General features: G+C 46.0%; 1 protein-coding gene across 9 annotated transcripts in view; it reads right to left on the reverse strand.

Annotated features, from left to right (window-relative positions):
- The window catches only part of Sp1 (transcription factor Sp8), a 159,968-nt gene that overhangs the window by 14,298 nt on the left and 124,629 nt on the right, over nt 1–21,041 (reverse strand). For 7 of the 9 annotated variants that reach the window (XM_069332822.1, XM_069332821.1, XM_069332824.1 and 4 more), the window contains one exon: nt 15,188–16,370. In XM_069332822.1, the coding sequence (XP_069188923.1) occupies nt 15,188–16,370 (1,183 nt within the window). Of the gene's footprint in view, nt 1–10,100; nt 16,371–21,041 lie in introns of those variants that run through there. The other 2 variants (XM_069332829.1, XM_069332823.1) reach the window with 2 other exon arrangements.

The raw sequence follows: 21,041 nt of genomic DNA on the forward strand, positions 1-21,041 counted from the left end.
AGGACATCGAGAGGGGGGGGGAGAGAGAGTGCTGTTCTAGACACCTGCAAGCCACAACATCTGTCCGAATTGGACAGGTGTTGGACAAATTGGACAGAGCTTCTGTTCTTTTGTTTACTGCAAAAGTTATAAAACAAAAGGCACAGTTGGAGGCATTATTTTTACTACTTGTGGGATAAAAGTATTAGAAATTATATATATATATTTTTTTTTAGCACAGTGGAAGCGTATAAATTACTTATTACAAGTGTGTGTGTGTGTGTGTGTGTGTGTGTGTGTGTGTGTGTGTGTGTGTGTGTGTGTGTGTGTGTGTGTGTGTGTGTGTTTATACACTCACGCATAAATTATCAAAACAAGTATATTGCTTGAGAAATTGACGAATGGTTAATATAGATTGATGCAAATAGTTCTCCATCTGTGTAAACTAAATGTGTAGCCATTTATTGAGGCGGCGAACTAATCTTCTATGTGAGAGAGAGAGAGAGAGATCTCGCTAGGATTCAATCAAAGTTTCGTAAATCTGTGCAGCTCTGTGTTCTGTAAATCACTGATGCATAGTCTGTATCTTTATCTCCCGTGTTCCGTAAGCCAATAGTGCTCTATCTGTGTTTTAATGCAGCAGGAGTTCAGTTTGGGTTTCGAGAGGCAATGGTTTGTTTCTGGGGACCATATGTGCTCTGTGTTCTGGGCAACGTGTTCTGTTACTGTTATCTGCGCTGTGCGTGCTTTGTTCATGTGTTCTGTATACAACGTGTCTGTGTGTCTGTGCTCTGTGCCTCATATTTTTACTCTATGTGTACAGTGTGCTCTGACCTGTGTTCTGTATCTCATTATCATGATCCACGCTAATGTATATATGCTATGTGTATATGTTAATGTATATGCTATGTGTTATAATGTATATGTAAATGTAATGTGTTCCGTGAATCCATTTGTGGTTGGTGTTTTCACGCCTGAATTGGTGCTCTCTCGTGTTCAGTCTGTATTATGTTCATATCTTTCATTTCCCTCTAGGGAGATCAGTCGTTCATGAGCTAGTTATATATATTTTGAATTGACTTGTGTGCTCCGTCTTGAACTTTCTGTCGCCTACAAGACTGTTGTTGTCCCTTTGTGTTCAGTTGTTCCATTGTGTTCAGTTGTTCCATTGTGTTCAGTCAAGTGTGCCGCCAGTCCTGTTGGTCTCCCTCGTGTTCTGAACCCGTGTTTGGCTCTTTTTATCGGTCTATATCCATCATACTATGCCCAGTCAAATATATATATGTTTTGGTTCATTTAATACTCTTGTGTTCAGTCTTCTTTCTTATGTTCGGTTCATCGTCTTGTGCTCAGATAATCGTCTTGAGCTCAGTCAACAATTTAGTGCTCTCAATTGGTGCTCATTCAATACGTTTGTGTTCAGTCAACCCTTTTGTGTTCAGTCAACCCTCTTGTGCATAGACGACCCTCATGTACGCAGTTTATCATCGTCTGCTCAGTCAACTCTTTTTGCGATTTGTCAACCCTGTTGTGTTCACAGTCATTCAACTCTGTCTGTCATTTACCATGTTTCATGTGCTCAGTCTTGTGCTCAGTCATCTATTCCTTTATGCTCACGTCTATCGATTACATTGACAAAAAAAATAAGCGTTTGTTCTAAAGTCTTGACCGTCAAAGATCAAAGTCTACGATACGTCTTTGACGTCAGCGGTCAAATACGTTACCATGCATGTTGGGCAGGACGTCTTGCGCCGTCTGCAAGAAACGTCTCGACGCTACGACCATTCTCATCCCTGTTCTTAGTGGTAGCGTTAAGACGTGAGAAGGGCAGCTTGATCTCCTGTCACACCGTGGGTAACCCAACCGCTTGGACTGGTTGATACAGCGACGACGGTCTCGCTTCTTGCGAGGTCGGCGTTCGATCCCCCGATAGTCCAAGTGGTTGAGTCACCGTTCCTTCCCACCGTCCTATCCCAGCTCCTGTCCTGTCCTGTTCTGTCCTCCCATCCCTTTAATGCGCTAAATAGTCTTACTGCCTTAGCATATATATATATATATATATATATATATATATATATATATATATATATATATATATATATATATATATATATATATATATATATGATAAATTTGCACTCTTTGGTTTATTCACTCTTTGTAATTGAGCTCGTTTTTTCAATCTCTTTTGGAAAAGTTTGTATCTATTCAATCCAATATTCACTCTGTTATTACTGGGCAATTAGGATATGGCTGTGTCACAACTTTCTATGTATCTCCACCAACTGTTCCATTGCCTCGTGTAGCAACTGTTGGATCGTTACACAGATCAATTTTTTTTATACAAGAAACAACAAATTGATTATTTTTATCAGTGTGTGAATGTTTTTTAAACGTTATTAGCAACGTGGCCAAAACATTCACAGGATCGAACAACTCACACACTTTAATACAGTCTACCCTTAATAATCCGACCACGATGTTTATATACATATATAAATATATATACATATATTTTTCTTTTTTGGGGGAGGGATGAATGTTTGTTGAATGTTGTAAGATATGCATTTGTAAAAAAAAATAATTAAAAAATAATAATAAAAAAAAAAGGCCGGAGGGAGCTAGAAATGACGTTGAATAATTAAACAATGAACAAGGTCGGATTAGGCGGGTGGACTGTAGTAACAGACTCACTCATATGGTCCATACGTGAGATTGAGGAGGAGGAGGAGGAGGGGGGGTGGGGGGCCAAGCCATGCTAATTGCCCCTTTACTAAGAAATTTCAAAGGATCTCCAAAACATTCACACAAGTCTCGCATGCCTTTTAATGAATGTATTATTATCATTTTAAAAAATATATATATATATATATTTTTTTTCTGAATGTTTTTGTTGTGTTTGAAAAAAAAAGGTAATATATAAATAGAAAATGGGAATCGTGCTCGGATGTTAAGGATAGACTGATGAACGCAATATTATTTTATTTCTCATAATACATACAAGTATCAGTGGTTGGTTGTATTCTTCTCAAGGCACAAGTTATATACAGTTTCGTTATTTACTTAATACATCTACAGTTGGACATTGTTTATTTTCCTCTTTTTTTTTATGTACAAACACCTGAAGGCCATATGAGAGAGAAAGAGAGATAGAGACAGACAGACAGACAGATAGAGAGGCGAACAGGTGGCTAACCAGACATTTCTAGCTATCGCATTTTTAGTATTTTTGATTGATTCATTTGGCAGGTCACCCCTCCCACCTTTCCCCACATAGTGGGATGGGCGGGGTGACAGGCGTGACAGGAGGGAGTGGGGGGTAGAGTCTGTGAGGGGCATTTGACAGGAAAAAGAACTCCCTGTCAAATGCCTGAATCGAGAGACGGGAATTTGAAGGGGTGAAAAGCCTGGTTACTGGGGGAGGGGATCTAAAATTTTCAGAAGCCTCAGACAGAGAGTGACGGCCGATTATATACATTAAAGTCAAAATTTAAACATAAATATATTGGAATATATTGAATTATCAACCCTTTTGTTTATGGGTGGGAGGGATGTGTGGACGAGTAGTGGGAGAGGCGGGAAAGAGGAGGAATATAGGAAAGACTAGGAGCGGAGAACAGGAGAGGAAGGGGAAGTAGAGGAGAAATGAGGGATGGGAGAGAGGAGATGATTAGAGGAAAACGAGAGGAGAGAGGAGAGGTGTAAGGAGTAGGGATAAGGATTAGAGAGAGAAGAGGAGAAAGAGGAAGGGGTAAAGGAGTGGGGGTGGAAACAAATAATGACGTTAAAGGTTGCATTACTGTCAGTAGACAGAAGGCCCACACACAACCATTGCTCTACCAGCACTCCCAACACATTTGGTGTAGTGCATTGTTGGGACCAAACGTTGGAGAACGCGCTAGATTAGGAATTGGAAGATGAGCAGAACTTAAAGGTTAAAAAAAAAGAGGAAAGGAAGGGAGAGAGAGAGAGAGAGAGAGAGAGAGAGAGAGAGAGAGAGAGAGAGAGAGAGAGAGAGAGAGAGAGAGAGAGAGAGAGAGAGAGAGAGAGGCGGAGGCATGGAACAGGGGCGGCGATGGAACAGAGGCTGTGGGTACTTACAATACTCGCGTGTCAACTGGGCTTGCACAATACAAGGAGAGACACCTGCAAATAGCGCACTGGTACATGGTATAGGACATGGCTGAAACACGTTTGAGACACGATAAAGGAAAATCAAAATATGGATCTTAATTGGTTCTGTTTAGCTTGAAATTTTGCTTTTGGGTTGAGGAGGAGGGGTGGGTGGGGGGAGGTAACGTTCTAGAGTGCGTGTGTATCTAAAACTGTTTGGAATGTGTTCTTCAGATTTACGTTATACTATAATCGAGGAAACAGTGCATCAATGGCACTTCTACACACACACTTCAAAATGCCAAGACATCACTGGTGACGGTCTGTATGCACCACTTCTAACCTTTAATGATCCCTCAGCCCACTGTGACACCCAATTTGATCCAAAGTGATCCATGCTTTGATCCTTTACGTGAGTCCAAGTCAATTTTGCCTTGCTCCTCTGATGTGCTCGTTCTTGTTCACTCAATGTATAAATAGATGAGGAGAACACCTTTAAAGTTTTTTAGTAATTGTTCAAAGCTTGGGTACACGTGTTAAAGCTTTAGTACATGTTTAGATCATATTTTTGGTTTTTAAGATATCAAAAGGTCTTGTACGTGTTGATGGTTTAATTACGTGTTCAGAGCATTAGTTAATAACAAAGCATAGATTTATTTTCAAAGCTTTCCTCCATGTTCAAAGCTTTAGCCCATGTTTAAAGCATTAACACACATTCAAAGCTTTAGTCCATGTTCAAAACTTCTGTACGCAGTCTGCGTGCATTCTGAAAAGTTTAAGTTTATATATATATATATATATATATATATATATATATATATATATATATATATATATATATATATATATATATATATATATATAATATAGCAAACTCTGTTCACAACTGCGTTAAAATTTAGAACCCTTTATATCAGATCAAAGTTAGCAAGGAACATAGGTAGGCAAATTATTACTTTCATTGCTATACCATGTACAGATATTTTGCTTATGTGTTGAAAACTTTGGCACATGTTGACAAGTTTAAGACATGTTCATCATCAGAGTGTGCCCCGCCCACCACCGGCCACCTGTGCAACTGAAGCATACACAGTCACTTTAACAAGGCAAGCTTGAATAATGAATTTAAACAATACAATAAAAACAAAAAAACAAATTATATGGGCATTTGGTTATGAGTACCTGAGCACAGCCATATCTGTTCACAAATACCTGAACAGGATGGCTTGAACATATGAACATTGGAGAAAGAAGGCATCGGAACGTTCAACACAAGCAAGTGACCCATGAACGTGTTCCATCAGTCGTGTGTCTGACGTTCACACACACACACACACACACGAACCTGACTCTATAACCGGTAGTTCCTGTACAAGAAAACCTGAATTAAGGGACCCGGGACCTGAACACGGGCACTACCCGGGACGTGAACACGGGCACTTGAACAAGAACACATATAATGGAGGCTCTCTGCTTGAAGAATAACACAGAAATAGGGACCTGATTGAACAAGAGACCACCTGCATATGGACCTGACTGAACAAGAGACCACCTGCACAGGGACCTGCTTGAACAAGAGACCATCTGCATATGACCCTGATTGAACAAGAGACCACCTGCACAGGGACCTGCTTGAACAAGAGACCATCTGCATATGACCCTGATTGAACAAGAGGCCCCCTACACAGGGACCTGCTTGAACAAGAGACCACCTGCACAGGGTCCTGCTTGAACAAGAAACCACCTGCATATGGCCCTGATTGAACAAGAGACCACATACCCAGGGACCTGCTTGAACAACAGACCACCTACAAAGGGACCTGCTTGAACAACAGACCACCTACACAGGGACCTGCTTGAACAACAGACCACCTACACAGGGACCTGCTTGAACAACAGACCACCTACACAGGGACCTGCTTGAACAACAGGCCCGTTTTGTGTCCTCTCTGCTCCTCCCCTCCAAAAACAACAACAATGTTTCCGGCTTTGGAGTTGTAGCCGCGAGAAGCCGGCTAGACCCGCCGCCACCCCGAAACATGTGTTCCTGAACAACTGTTCTCCCGCCATCGCGACAAAAACACCTGCATCAGGCTCCAGGTATCATCCCCCGCTGGCTACTGAGGCTTCACCCTTTAATCTCCTCAAGAAGTGAAGAAAAAAAATGCATCTCGCATCTCTATTAGAGATAGGAGACGTCTGCAAAAAAAAAAAAAATAATTAAAAAAATAATTAAGAACAGTCAAAATCATTTTATTTATTATTATTTTTTTTTTTTTAAGAATGTGAACAGGTTTGGTAATGTGGTCAGTGAGGGATAATACCTGAAGCCTACGGTATAGTGGCGCTCTGATAAGTGAGCTCCTCACCAAAAGATATTAGACACTTAACCTTTCATTAAGTGGATCTTGGCTAAGTGACAATATTCATGTCAGAAAATATTTTTTGGAAAAAAAAAACCTTTGTAGAGGATTTTCATTGAAAGAAATACACTCTTAAATCAGTTTAAAAGAGTGTAATTCCTTATGGGAGAAATATATTGCATATTAAAACGTTTGGATATGTACACATGACAATACTTGGTTATGTACATAGGTTACAAAGAAGAGAGTCTTCCTTGATAAGAGAGAGAGAGAGAGAGAGAGAGAGAGAGAGAGAGAGAGAGAGAGAGAGAGAGAGAGAGAGAAAGAGAGAGAGAGAGAAAAGGCGGTACAGTTAGCTAAGAGTATAACAGTACACTTGGCTGACAATTATACGGATATGCTTAGCCAAGATTCCACTTATATATATATATATACACACACATTCTTCTCCGTCTTGTCTGGACCTGACGGGTTGGCCGCTGTCTGTTCACAGACTTGTGAGCCTGAAAGACACGGTTTGGCGAGCCTCCAGACCCCTCAGTGAATAAATAAGGTGAAAGAATGTAATTATACAGTGTTCCGTAGTGTATGTGTGTGTGTGGGTGTGTGTGTGTGTGTGTGTGTGTGGGTGTGGGTGTGTGTGTGTGTAGGTGTGTGTGTGTGTGTGGGTGGGTGTGGGTGTTTGTGTGTGTGTGTTGAAGAAAGGCAACATTATATATATATATATATATATATATATATATATATATATATATATATATATATATATATATATATATATATATATATATATATATATATATATATTTATATATATAATATGGTGGCTAAAACACACACTAGATGGCACCACCTTCGCCACAGGTCTCAGTCCTGGCTCCCCACGTTGCTATAGACATTTCACCGACCTTGCCTACCAATAATTCCTGGTTAACACTGCAGCAAAACACGTCCTAATCGTGCCCAATAAAAAAAACAAATCTCAGGCGATAATTAGATTGGTTTGAAACTGCCGTACCGCTGGTTTGGAGAAGATACACTAATGGTCTGTAGCTATTTAACCACTGCTTTGAACTATAGACAAGCCACTGCATGATCTTAGGCAACGAGACCATGGATGTAGAGCAGCCAGTCCATTGGTCTAGTATTCAGTCTGAAAACATCCAATCTACTGGTCTAATACTATGAAACCACTAGTCAAATGAAATTAAACCAACGGTGTAAAGAAATTAAACCATTTGTCTAAGGCCAAACCAGTGGCTTAAGGCAACCAAACCAGTGGCTTAAGGCGGCCAAACCAGTGGCTTAAGGCAGCCAAACCAATGGCTTAAGGCAGCCAAAGCCATTGGCTGTGCCACACAGCGGAACGGACCCCCCCCTCCCCGTGCGCTATGCTTTTCTCCTTTACCCCTGAACACATTAAACCTCACGACCTCAAAGAGACTGAACAGCGCTTCAGATCATGTCTCTTTGTTGAGCCAAATAGACGGAAGCGTAACGTGTTCTCGCTCTCTGTGTGGGGGGAAGAGGAGTGTCTGGTTCTTAATGTTTATTGGCGCTGCAATTAAACAAAAGAGATTGGAAAGTTATCTGTCAACTGATGAAACAGCTGCTGGAACGCCCACCACTACTGTGCTGGAATTGATTCGATCAAAGCACGCGGAGTGGTTGATTCTTAAATGCACGTAATTAGTGCGTAACTTAATGGCTCAATATGAAGCACCGAAGCAAATGGTTGGTACCATAACAAAGCAAAAAAAACACACAAAAAAAATTATTCTTGGGTCGGCAGAAGAGGTTGACAGAGAGGAATAAATACTTAAGGACCTGGTGGTAGTGACCCAGCAGTTATGATCCTAGCCGTAATGACTCCTAGCAGCAGTTACCCTAGCACTAATGGCCATAGCTGTAGTGACCCCTAGCCGTAATGACCTCTTGTAGAAGTGACCCTAGCGAATGGAGAGTTTGGGGCCATTTCGTTTGTTAATCTCATGATCAATATCTAGAAAAAACAAATATATAAATATATATAGAGAGAGGCTTTTTAGTCTTCACTAGCAGTCTCTCTCTCTCTCTCTCTCTCTCTCTCTCTCTCTCTCTCTCTCTCTCTCTCTCTCTCTCTCTCTCTCTCTCTCTCTCTCTCTCTCTCTCTCTCTCTCTCACTCTTCCATTCCAAAGCCATACATCTTTCTAACTCACTCTCTTGATTGCTTTCCACCCACTCCATGGTCTCTTAATTATCATTCTCCTCTCTTGTCAAACCCCCCCCCCCCCACTCCCTTCCCTCTGTATTTACACTCATCCTATCTCCCCTCGCTCATTCACTCAAGCTTCCCCACCTCAACCCCCTCCTTCTCCCCCCATCACCCCCCCACTACTAAACTGACTGCCGCGGAAGCTCTTTGTCACCAATTGAGTAAATCGAATCAAAAGGCCGTGATTCTTTCCCCTCGCGACCCACAACGGTAGTCGAGCCGAACGAGGGGAAACAGGCGAGGGGGAGCGTAAGTAGTTAGCGTGGAATTACGCCACACAGGATTAGCTGATTGGCAGAGCAGGCGACGGTAGTTTGGTGCACCGTCGGGGGATGAGGTGGTAGAGAGGGGGAGGGGGGGAAGAAGAGGGGGAAAAAGGGGGGGTTAGGGGAGAAGTACAAGAATAGGGGCTAACTGATAGCTGATGATCGTTTCAAAGCGGCCCAGGAGCTCCTTGTTGAATCAAGAGACTAATTACTAGAATCACGAACTGAACGAGAGAGATTGATTCACTGAGACCATTGACTGACCCAGGGATTAACTCACCGAGACAATTGACTGACTCTGGGACCCTTTCACTGAGACAACTGCCTGATTCGGGGGGATTGATTGTCTCAAGCAAGAAATGAGATATTGAATTATTTTGGCAATAACCGAGAAATATTGACTGAGGCAATAATTGACTACATGTTCACTGACTGACCGAGACAATGACGAAATGTAAAGAATCGTCAATTAAGGGATTAATGAAGATACACGGTCCAGGTTAATCCTACTCAATGGTCACTGTAATCGCCAACAAATATATCACCCACTTGCAATTTAATATATTTCTTATTAAAAAAATAATGTAGGTGAAGAGAGAGAGAGAGAGAGAGAGAGAGAGAGAGAGAGAGAGAGAGAGAGAGAGAGAGAGAGAGAGAGAGAGAGAGAGAGAGAGTAGGGGACGAAGGAGGGAGGGAGGGATGGAGGGGGAAGAGGAAAGGGAGGGGTAAAGAAGTGAGGTGGAGGGAGGGAAAGGCAGCTTGAGGGAAGTGAGAGGAAGGCAGAAAATAAGGGAAGGAAGACTGTAAAAAGGAAAGTCAGAAATTTTAAAAATCATCTAAAGATTTTTTTTTGCTGGTGATCCTAAGTCTGACCTCTTGACCCCTTCCTTAAAATCTTCCTTAAAATCTCCCCAAACATTCCTACATGCTACTCCAACTTACATCCCTCTTTAAAATAACCCCCCCCCCCACACACATCCCCCCCCAACATCCCCCCCCAAACATCTCCCACTTTCCTCTCCAATTCATTCCACCATTCCATCCCCACTTAAAGCGTCCCCCCCTTACATCCCACCTAACATCCCACCTAACATCCCCCTTAACATCCCCCTTAACATCTCCCCTTAATATCTCCCCCTAGCATCCCCCAATGGTTAATTTTCACTCCCAAGTTAATCTCCAGATCTGTTCTGGTAGATATTCCAGCCTGATTGCACTGGGGAGAGAGAGAGAGAGAGAGAGAGAGAGAGAGAGAGAGAGAGAGAGAGAGAGAGAGAGAGAGAGAGAGAGAGAGAGAGAGAGAGAGAGAGAGAGAGAGAGGGGAGAAAGGGGGAAGAGAGAGGTGGGGGGGAGAGGTTGGAGGAAAGGGGAAGGCCGGTTGAGGGAAAATTGGGGCGGATTAATGGATAAAATGGGCAAAATAGTGGCTGTAATTGGGCAGACTGTGGCGTCCCCCTCCCTCTCGGGCTGGGTAATTGAACACAAATGACTCGGAAATGAATACGTTGAGCGGTAGTCCACATAATGAATATATGTCACAATTCCCAGGATAAACTCTCCATTCTCTCTCTCTCTCTCTCTCTCTCTCTCTCTCTCTCTCTCTCTCTCTCTCTCTCTCTCTCTCTCTCTCTCTCTCTCTCTCTCTCTCTCTCTCGCTCTCTCTCTCTCTCTCTCTCTCGCTCTCTCTCTCTCTCTCTCTCTCTCTCTCTCTCTCTCTCTCTCTCTCTCTCTCTCTCTCTCTCTCTCTCTCTCTCTCTCTCTCTCTCTCTCTCTCTTTCTACATTTCTTTGCTTTTCCTTGAAGCGTAAAATTGGTAGATTTTATGGTCTAGAGTCTTTTTAGAAATTGAACTTCGAATTCCGTGGAGTCTGGTTTAGATCATGAAAATTTTGGTTTAAAAAAATTTTGTTTTTTTCCCCTATGGTATTTTATGCCCATTATTTACGGTTCATTTATTTTATCGGAACGTTTTAATAATTCAGTTATGTTGTTCCTTTACTGCAATAGAAATGATCCCCCCCTACACCTGTGACATCCTACACCTGTGACATGCTACACCTGTAACATGCTACACCTGTGACATGCAACACCTGTGACATCCTACACCTGTGACATGCTACACCTGTGACATCCTACACCTGTGACATCCTACACCTGTGACATCCTACACCTGTGACATGCTACACCTGTGACATGCTACACCTGTGACTTGCTACACCTGTGACTTGCTACACCTGTGACATGCTACACCTGTGACATCCTACACCTGTGACATGCTACACCTGTGACATCCTACACCTGTGACATCCTACACCTGTGACATCCTACACCTGTGACATGCTACACCTGTGACATGCTACACCTGTGACATGCTACACCTGTGACATCTTACACCTGTGACATCCTACACCTGTGACTACCTACACCTGTGGTTCTCTACACCTATGACTTCCTACACCTGTGACTACCTACACCTATGACATCCTACACCTGTGACTACCTACACCTGTAGTTCCCTACACCTGTGACTACCTACACCTGTGACTACCTACACCTCTGACTTCCTACACCTGTGGTTCCCTACACCTGTAGTTCCCTACACCTGTGACTACCTACACCTGTGGTTCCCTACACCTGTGACTACCTACATCTGTGACTACCTACACCTGTAGTTCCCTACACCTGTGACTACCTGCACCTCTGACTTCCTACACCTGTGGTTCCCTACACCTGTGACTACCTACACCTGTAGTTCCCTACACCTGTGACTACCTGCACCTCTGACTTCCTACACCTGTGGTTCCCTACACCTGTGACTACCTACACCTGCGGTTCCCTACACCTGCGGTTCTGTGGTCACATCTAAGAGCCATCTGTTAGTGAACACCTCAGTCTGACGTCTCATAAATAATTACGAATTAAGTGATTCGATTTGCAACGTCTCCGTGCAAATCCCTTTTTGTTTTTTAACGGGTGATGACCGTTAATTAACGGTTGATGACCGTTGATTATCAGTTTATATCCGTTTCTTCCCCCTTCATGAACGGTTTAAGTTAACACTCTTGTAATGATCACAAGCTGTTCCTCCGACGAAATTTTCATCACGCGTAAAGGATATGTCATAGTTATGTCCTAATCCGTATTACAGTGAGAACTTCAATAAGTCTATGAGACTTAATTGAGAACTTCAATTTTTTTAAATAAGTCTATGCTCTCCAACTTTCCTTAGTTTATTCATTGACTTTCACTCATTCATAAGCTCTCACGATAGTCAGTCACTCGATCTCACTTTCTCTCTCTCTCTCTCTCTCTCTCTCTCTCTCTCTCTCTCTCTCTCTCTCTCTCTCTCTCTCTCTCTCTCTCTCTCTCTCTCTCTCTCAAGAGCCCCCATGCCCACTCCGTTATCAATCATTCTTCTACAGTTTTCTTCTGTTTTAACACTGATACGTTATCAGTTACCTGATGTTGTTCATTGTTTGGTTAGTCGTTAACATTCTTTCCCTGTCCTCTGTCACTGTTCACTGGTACTTTCCCTGCCCTCTGTCACTGTTCACTGGTACTTTCCCTGCCCTCTGTCACTGTTCACTGGTACTTTCCCTGCCCTCTGTCACTGTTCACTGGTACTTTCCCTGCCCTCTGCCACTGTTCACTGGTACTTTCCCTGCCCTCTGTCACTGTTCACTAACACTTTCCCTGCCCTCTGTCACTGTTCACTGGTACTTTCCCTGCCCTCTGTCACTGTTCACTGGTACTTTCCCTGCCCTCTGTCACTGTTCACTGGTACTTTCCCTGCCCTCTGTCACTGTTCACTGGTACTTTCCCAGCCCTCTGCCACTGTTCACTGGTACTTTCCCTGCCCTCTGTCACTGTTCACTGGTACTTTCCCTGCCCTCTGCCACTGTTCACTGGTACTTTCCCTGCTCTCTGTCACTGTTCACTGATACTTTCCCTGCCCTCTGCCACTGTTCACTGGTACTTTCCCTGCCCTCTGTCACTGTTCACTGATACTTTCCCTGTTCTCTGTCACTGTTCACTGGTACTTTCCCTGCCCTCTGTCACTGTCTACTGATACTGTCCCTGCCCTCTGTCACTGGTATTTTCCCTGCTCTCTGTCACTGTTTACTGATACTTTCCCTGCTCTCTGTCACTGTTTACTGATACTTTCCCTGCCTTCTGTCACTGTTTACTGATACTTTCCCTGCCCTCTGTCACTGTTAACTGATACTTTCCCTGCCCTTTGTTACTGTTTACTGATACTTTCCCTGCCCACTACAGATACTTTCCTTGCTCTCTGACACTTCCCCTCCCCACTAAAACGTCTAATGCCTATACTGATTCTTCCTTTCCTCCTTTAACACTGCCTCTTCTCTCTCTCTCTCTCTGACACTTTCCTGTCTATTGACACTTGCTCAATGACACTTTCTCTGCTCCCTAACACTTCACCATTCACTGAGACTTTCCTATTGCCCTTCGGACAGTCCTCCCCCCATTAAAGCTTCCAAGGCAAAGATCAGAGGCGATAATCAACAAATGGGTAATATCCTCAATTATGCTCCTAATAGATATCCCTAAACACACCGCAAAATGAGTGTTGCATCTCGCTATTATCTCTCTCGCTCGCTCTCGCTCTCTGGCCCGCTTGTCTGTCTTTGATCACTCTATTAGCATAATTGTACCAGCCTCGAGCTATTTACCCAAATGGTAACATGGATACTCGCACGAAGGTCGTCATGTTGGGCTTCCTGGAGGCCAATCTCCACGTGATCTTCCGCTCGGGCAGATGCAGTGGTCGTGTTGACGGTGGTGACGCCACGCGCACACGCACACACACAGGTGATGCAGGAAGACGTTTTAGATGTTCCCTAACAGCGCACGGATCTTAGGACATGTTTTGCTGGCTACGGCAACCAAGTTTTTAGAGCATCGATGGCATAGCGGGCGGCACTGAGTTATACGCTCACGACACCTGCCTATGAGGCAGGCCCGCGCCCCCGCCCACGACACCTGTCTGTGAGGCAGGCCCGCGCCCCCGCCCACGACACCTGTCTGTGAGGCAGGCCCGCGCCCCCCACGACACCTGTCTGTGAGGCAGGCCCGCGCCGCCCACGACACCTGTCTGTGAGGCAGGTCCGCGCCCCCGCCCACGACACCTGTCTGTGAGGCAGGCCAGCGCCGCCCACGACACCTGTCTGTGAGGCAGGCCCGCGCCCCCCACGACACCTGTCTGTGAGGCAGGCCAGCGCCCCCCACGACACCTGTCTGTGAGGCAGGCCAGCGCCCCCCACGACACCTGTCTGTGAGGCAGGCCCGCGCCCCCCACGACACCTGTCTGTGAGGCAGGCCCGCGCCCCCCCACGACACCTGTCTGTGAGGCAGGCCCGCGCCGCCCACGACAGGGGCGACCAACACACAAGCAGCGCGGTAGTGGACTGAACTCTGTGGCGCCTGGCGGAAATGGACGACCTTGTTACTGCAGTGTAAAGTGGAGTCAGTAATGTACAAAATAGAATATGTAAAGACAAAATGTGTCACTGTGAAGAGAGAGATGAAGATGGAACCAATACACTAACACTGGTACAAATGCCCTTTATCATATTAGCTTAGAAATCGTCTTACATTAGTAAACACTGTACACACTGTACACACTCATGGCTCAGAAGGGCGCAAGATTTGGCACATGCTGACGGGGGTGACAGACGAGGCAGGCAGGCCCGACGGGCCCAGCCTGGCACTAGGGCTTGATACTGAGGGTGGGGGGGGAGGCCTGACCCACAGCTTGACACTGGGGCTTGGCACTAGGGAACACTCATGGCACCCGGACCGAGGCGGGGCCCGCGTACTGCTCTGACCCACCGCCACCACCAGGAGCGCCGCAGGGACGCCCACTATCACAAGAGGGGGACGCAGCCCGCGGCGGGCGCCCCTCTGCACCCTGCTGCTGCTGCTGCTCACCCGCCAGCGCCGCCCTTCAGCTGCGGGCGACGAACTGGCAGCTGCTGGGAGTAGTCGGGAGAGGTCCTGAGGCCGCCCACGACCGAGTCCACTCACACAATAGGTTTGAGGTCTGGCGCGGGCGGACTCATGGCCTGGGCGGTGGGCGTGGTGGGGGTGTTGATGGGCGGGGTGTTGACGGAGGCGGGCGAGGACACAGAAGGGGGTTCGCTCTGGCTGTTCTCGCTGTCACACTCACTTCCGTCGCTGTTCTTCTTACCGGCGCTGCAGGCGTTGTGCGTCTTGACGTGCTTGCTGAGGTGGTCGGACCGCATGAACCTCTTGTTGCACACGGGACACGCGAACCGCTTCTCACCTGTGTGGGTTCGGAGATGACGCTGTAGTTCATCTGAGCGCGTGAACCTTTTCCCGCAAAAAAGCCAGTTGCAAACGAAAGGGCGCTCACCCGTGTGCCAGCGGAGATGCGCCTTCAGATGCGACGTCTTGCCGTAGACCTTGCCGCAGCCGGGGATATGGCACGAGTGGATGTTCCTCTTGCGCAGGTGCGCCCCAGCTGGCCCCAGGCGGTCAGCTTCCTGGCAGTTGGGGCAGTCGCAGGTGGCGCGGCCCGTGTAGCGCCGCTGGGAGCGCGGCGACGGCACCTGCGGCAACGTGGGCTGCCCCAGCCCGAACGGTGAACCCATGGCCGGGGCCATGCCCTGTGTGGGCAGCATGGATTTGTACGTGTCCTGCAGGAGGTGTTGCCCCGAGGACAGGAGGTGCGCCGTGTTGGAGGCGGCGAGTGTGTGCGACAGTGTCGAGTAGTCACCCGTCGGGTAGTTGGCCATCTGGGACATGCCGGCCACGCCCGACAAGCCCGCCGACGTGGCTCCGGACATGTCGAGCCAGGAGCCGGCGGAGGCGGCGGCGGCGCTGTGCACGTCCCACCAGCTGGTTGTGTTGAGGGAGTTGACCGCCGACACCTCGGGCTTGATGGCGGAGGCGGCGCCCGCCATGCTGTTGAAGGGCCACGACTCGTAGGGGTGCGTGACGCGGGAGTACATGGAGCTCATGGCCGGGATGTGCGAGGACCCGTCCACTTTGGACAGGAGGGTTGCCTGAGCGGAGTCTGACTGTCCACCGGACGACGACGGGAAGTACAGATCAGAAGGCTGAGGGTAGGAGCAGGCCGCACTTGTCGTCACGGCCGGGCGCTGGTAACTGCTGGAGGAGGCTGGTCCGTGACCACTGCTGGCCGTGGAGGCGGGGCCTGACCTTTGTCCCGTGCCCACTCCGGAGGCCCCGCCCCCCGACCCTGCCGCTGCCCCAACTGGGCTTTTCTTCCACGGATGAAACCCTTTCCCAACTGCGGCGTCCGCTAGCGGCGGCGGGCTCTTACTGGTGAGTTTGTTGCACTGGGCTGCCAGCATGGCCAGCGGCGTCCCTCGCAGCGACGGGTGATCCTGCGGGGCAAGCAAACAACAGCTTTAAAATAACAAACAACAAAATTTCAAGATTATAACAGGAAATGCCAAAATATTCACCTGGGCTAATTAGCAGCCAGGTAGAAAGGTAGGCAACAGATCACCTCTGCCCCCCCCCTTACCTCACCCAATCCCCTTCTCTACCTGCTTCAACACCCCTCACTTATTGGTAAACATCCCACACCCTTCTTGGCCAATGGCGAGTATGGCCCCGCCCTGGCCCCTAACTCGTGCCCTGGGGGCCATGAGTGACCCCATCATAGGGGCCACCCACACTCGTTCACGCCTAACGACCTGGTCCCTTCGTGGCCTGGGAGGTCCCTAACGAACACTAATTTACTGAAACACAACACCTATAGGTACCGTGGGTGAGGTGCGGGTATTAGCAGCCCACAATACCCGCGTCACCCCATGGGTGAGGTGCAGGCATTAGCAGCCCCCAATACCCGCGTCACCCCATGGGTGAGGTGCGGGTATTAGCGGGCCCACAATACCCGCGTCACCCCATGGGTGAGGTGCGGGTATTAGCGGCCCACACCATCAAGAACCCATGAGGGGATGGGACAATATATTTCATTTCTCATCCCTTTTGGTGACTTTTAAAGTATCCAAAATCTAGGTAAAAAAAAAAAATTATATTTAGCCAAGAAGTATATATCCTGGTATTATTAATCACATTAACAAGTTGCCGTCGACAGGAACTTCTCATTTGGTTAATATTAACTCAGTTTCATTCATATAATGGATAATTATATATAATGAATGAAACATATAATGTTTCATTCATATAATGGTTTCTGCCCGAAACGCTTTGCGTAATAGTGGCTTTAGGCATTGTATGTACTAGCTCTTATCTATAAAGCCAACAAACTTTGTAAAATCTCTTTATGTATGTACCTTTGCCTAAATAAAAATTATTATTATTATAATAACACTGCTGTTATGAAGAAATTTATGTAATGCTACTTTATGGAATAATTTATAAACGACTGCTTTATGACATACCTAGAAATAATCTATAAAGGCCTGCTTTTATAATTAATGTATAAGGCTTTCATCAGTTTTGAAATATTCGCCTTGGAAACAATTCAACTTTTAACACTTAAGACTAGCATATCACCACAGAAATCATTATTTAAATATATAATGAAGCATTAATAAAACAGATTAAAAATAATAATTGGCAGAAGCAAGAAAGTGAATGCGAGAACCGTCAGAAAATTTATGAGAGGTTGATGGTGTGTGTGTGTGTGTGTGTGTGTGTGTGTGTGTGTGTGTGTGTGTGTGTGTGTGTGTGTGTGTGTGTGTGTGTGTGTGAGTGTGTGTGTGTGTGTGTGTGTGTGTGTTCACCTAGTTGTATTCACCTAGTTGTGCTTGCGGGGGTTGAGCTCTGCTCTTTAAGCCCGTCTCTCAACTGTCAATCAATCAACTGTTACTGACTACTATTTTTTTCCACACACACTCTGGAAGCAGCTCGTAACACCTGTCTAACTCCCAGGTACCGATTTACTGCTAGGTAACAGGGGCATCAGGGTGAAAAAAAACCTGCCCATTTGTCTCTGCCGCGCTGGGAATCGAACTCGGGCCACAGGATAACGAGTCCCGCGCGCTGTCGACTCAGCTAACAGACGCTTAGAGTATAGCACACACACACACACGCGCGGCGCTGATTAACACAGGTGGAGATTGAATACCCAAATGAGCCACAGGGACGTTAGAAAGTCCATTTTCAGTGTCAGAGTAGTTAACAGGTGGAATGCATTAGGCAATGATGTGGTGGAGGCTGACTCCATACACAGTTTCAAATGTAGATATGATAGAGCCCAGTTGGCTCAGGAACCTGTACACCAGTTAATTGACAGTTGAGAGGCGGGACCAAAGAGCCAGACCTCAACCCCCGCAGGCACAACTAGGTGAGTACACACACACACACACATGCACACACTTCGCCAGACAAATTGTGCCGATGGGAGATTTCTCCACGATACTTCTTGAAGCGGCAGTTAACTCTGACTATGACATCTGACTCAGTATGTCAGATGTCATAGAGTCAGGATGACCGGAGATGACGCCCTAAGCATCTTCCATACCAGGGGGGCAGACCACACCTGACAAAAGTTGCGGGTACCACCACCCGTGCCCCGGGGTACAAGTGGGTAGATACCACACGTGCCCCAGGGGTACAAGGTAGGTAGGTAAGAACCATACAAGCTTGGCTACCTAACCTGGAGCTCCCTCCGCCGGCCCCCCCCCTCTTCCCCGTCAATTACCCAACAAGTGAATATGGGTTTCCCTTCCACCGAGACTTGATTTACAGCATCCCAGTGATGATAAAGATCACGTGAATCTTCTTGATAGGTAGTGTTACAGGTGAGAAAGAGAGAGAGAGAGAGAGAGAGAGAGAGAGAGAGAGAGAGAGAGAGAGAGAGAGAGAGAGAGAGAGAGAGAGAGAGAGAGAGAGAGAGAGAGAGAGAGAAACGTGGAACTAATAAACAGAAGTGGGTGGGCAGCCTTACAGATATAGACAGTCACAGAACAGAGATAACAGGTTTATTTTAGAATTTTATGTAATTACAGTGTTGTTTTTTCAGTGTATCACCTTGGTCTAAAGAGATGACCAGATCACATCATCTCTGAAACACCTGGCTGCTGTTATTTTTGCAACTGGTGTTACAGCTGTTATTCGTACGTGCTGGTGCAGATGTTACTGATACGATTAGTGGCGAAGGTGAAACCAGTCAAGAGACGGTATATGTTGAGTTGATAACAACATGATCAGGATTTTCTAGGCATTTCAAAACCAAAAACGAGAAGAGAACGCCGCAGGTTGCTCCTGAGAATGGTCTGAAGGAAGTTTATTCCGCTACAATTTCGTACAATTCTTCATTTTTAGTATCATACGTGGCTGTTTGTTTCCTTTGTGAAAGCATGCAAACATATGCCAGCAAAGGCTTACACACACACACACACACACACACACACACACACACACACACACACACACACACACACACACACACACACAACTTTTTTAGTGTCAGAGTGGTTGACAAATGGAATGCATTAGGAAGTGATGTGGTGGAGGCTGACTCTATACACAGTTTCAGTTGTAGATACGATAGAGCCCAATAGGCTCAGGAACCTGTATACCTGTTGAGTGACGGTTGAGAGGCGGGACCAAAGAGCCAGAGCTCAATCCCCGCAAGCACAATTAGGTGAGTACACTCAGGCAGAGCACGCAAATACTCATGAATTCATGAATAGATTCACATAAGCAATACGACTGACTCCAGAGCTGACAGGTTTGCAGTCACCTACGACGAACAACAGAATGAATTGGCTCTTGCTCCATTACACTGAGATACGGGAACTAAGAGACGCGATATAGGAGCTCCTGTGAGGCAATAACAAAAAAGAACAGATATAAAATAGCCTAAAATACTCTATCCCTTTGAGATGTATTTTGTTCTTGTCTCAATAAACATACTTGAACTTAAACTTGTACAAAATGTTTAGAATATGCACCATAAGCCCGATGGGTCGTTGATGGTGGCCAGAGGCTCAGATGAGTCATAGAGTTGTAAAAAAAATATGCAGTTCTTAAGCAAAAGAATAGTATTGTATTGAGTGTATTGACTGAAATCCAGAGGATCGGAAGGTAGGGCATCAGGTGACCCACACAACCCAGCGTTAACGTAGAGATTCTGAAGGAAAAGTTTTATTCTTCAGGGGTCATTAAAAACCTGTGCTGAACCTAGCAAACAAGGCAGCAAAGACGCTTACAGCACCAAGTTGCCTCTCGCACTTTCTCGACAGCAGCGGCTGGAAAACTTTATATAAAGCACAGTTTAATTTGAAGTGTGAGTATGTACCATTTTCTTGGATGACCTACCGCCTCGATCTTTTCATTGATTTATAGACAAGGTAGAGTGAACCCTGCAGGTAGACTCGTCTTGAGTCTTGAACCATCCTAGTTGGTCCTGTCAGTTTATTTCAAGATGATTCCCCCACCTGTCCCAACTTTGTGAATAATTTGAAGACGGCAATGACAACACCTTACGCACTGAAAGGAAAAGTTATACTCTGGCATATAGTGGATATTTAGTCCTGAGGGCTGCTCGAAACAACCGTCTGTTGAACCAAGCTATCACAATTCAAGCCTGGTCCCCGAGCTGGAGGGGTAGAAGAACCACCTCATTTCTGAGGTGTCTCACATCTTGAAGATGTTCTCTAAATAAGTAGATGTTTCTTAAATCGTCAATATGTCAAGCTTCAGAACAAGCTTATGTTGGATCAACTTGGGCTGGACGGTAGAGCGATTGTCTCGCATCATGCAGGTCGGCGTTCAATCCCCGATCGTCGAAGTGGTAGGGCATCATTCCTTCCCCCCCCCCCCTCCCCCGTCCCATCCCAATCCTTATCCTGACCCCCTTCCTAGTGCTATATAGTCGTAATGACTTGGTGCCTAATTCCATCCCTTCTAGGTTCTGGTATCGTTTAGGAGCATTTATGATAATGGGGATAGGGAAAACAATGGATGAAAAGATAGAAAAAGAGAGAGACACACACAGAGAGGCAGAGAAATAGAGGATAGAAAGGTGAAGGTAAGCGAGAGAGAGAGAGAGAGAGAGAGAGAGAGAGAGAGAGAGA

The sequence above is a fragment of the Procambarus clarkii genome, chromosome 28, assembly GCF_040958095.1.
Source record: "Procambarus clarkii isolate CNS0578487 chromosome 28, FALCON_Pclarkii_2.0, whole genome shotgun sequence".
NCBI lineage: Eukaryota > Metazoa > Arthropoda > Malacostraca > Decapoda > Cambaridae > Procambarus > Procambarus clarkii.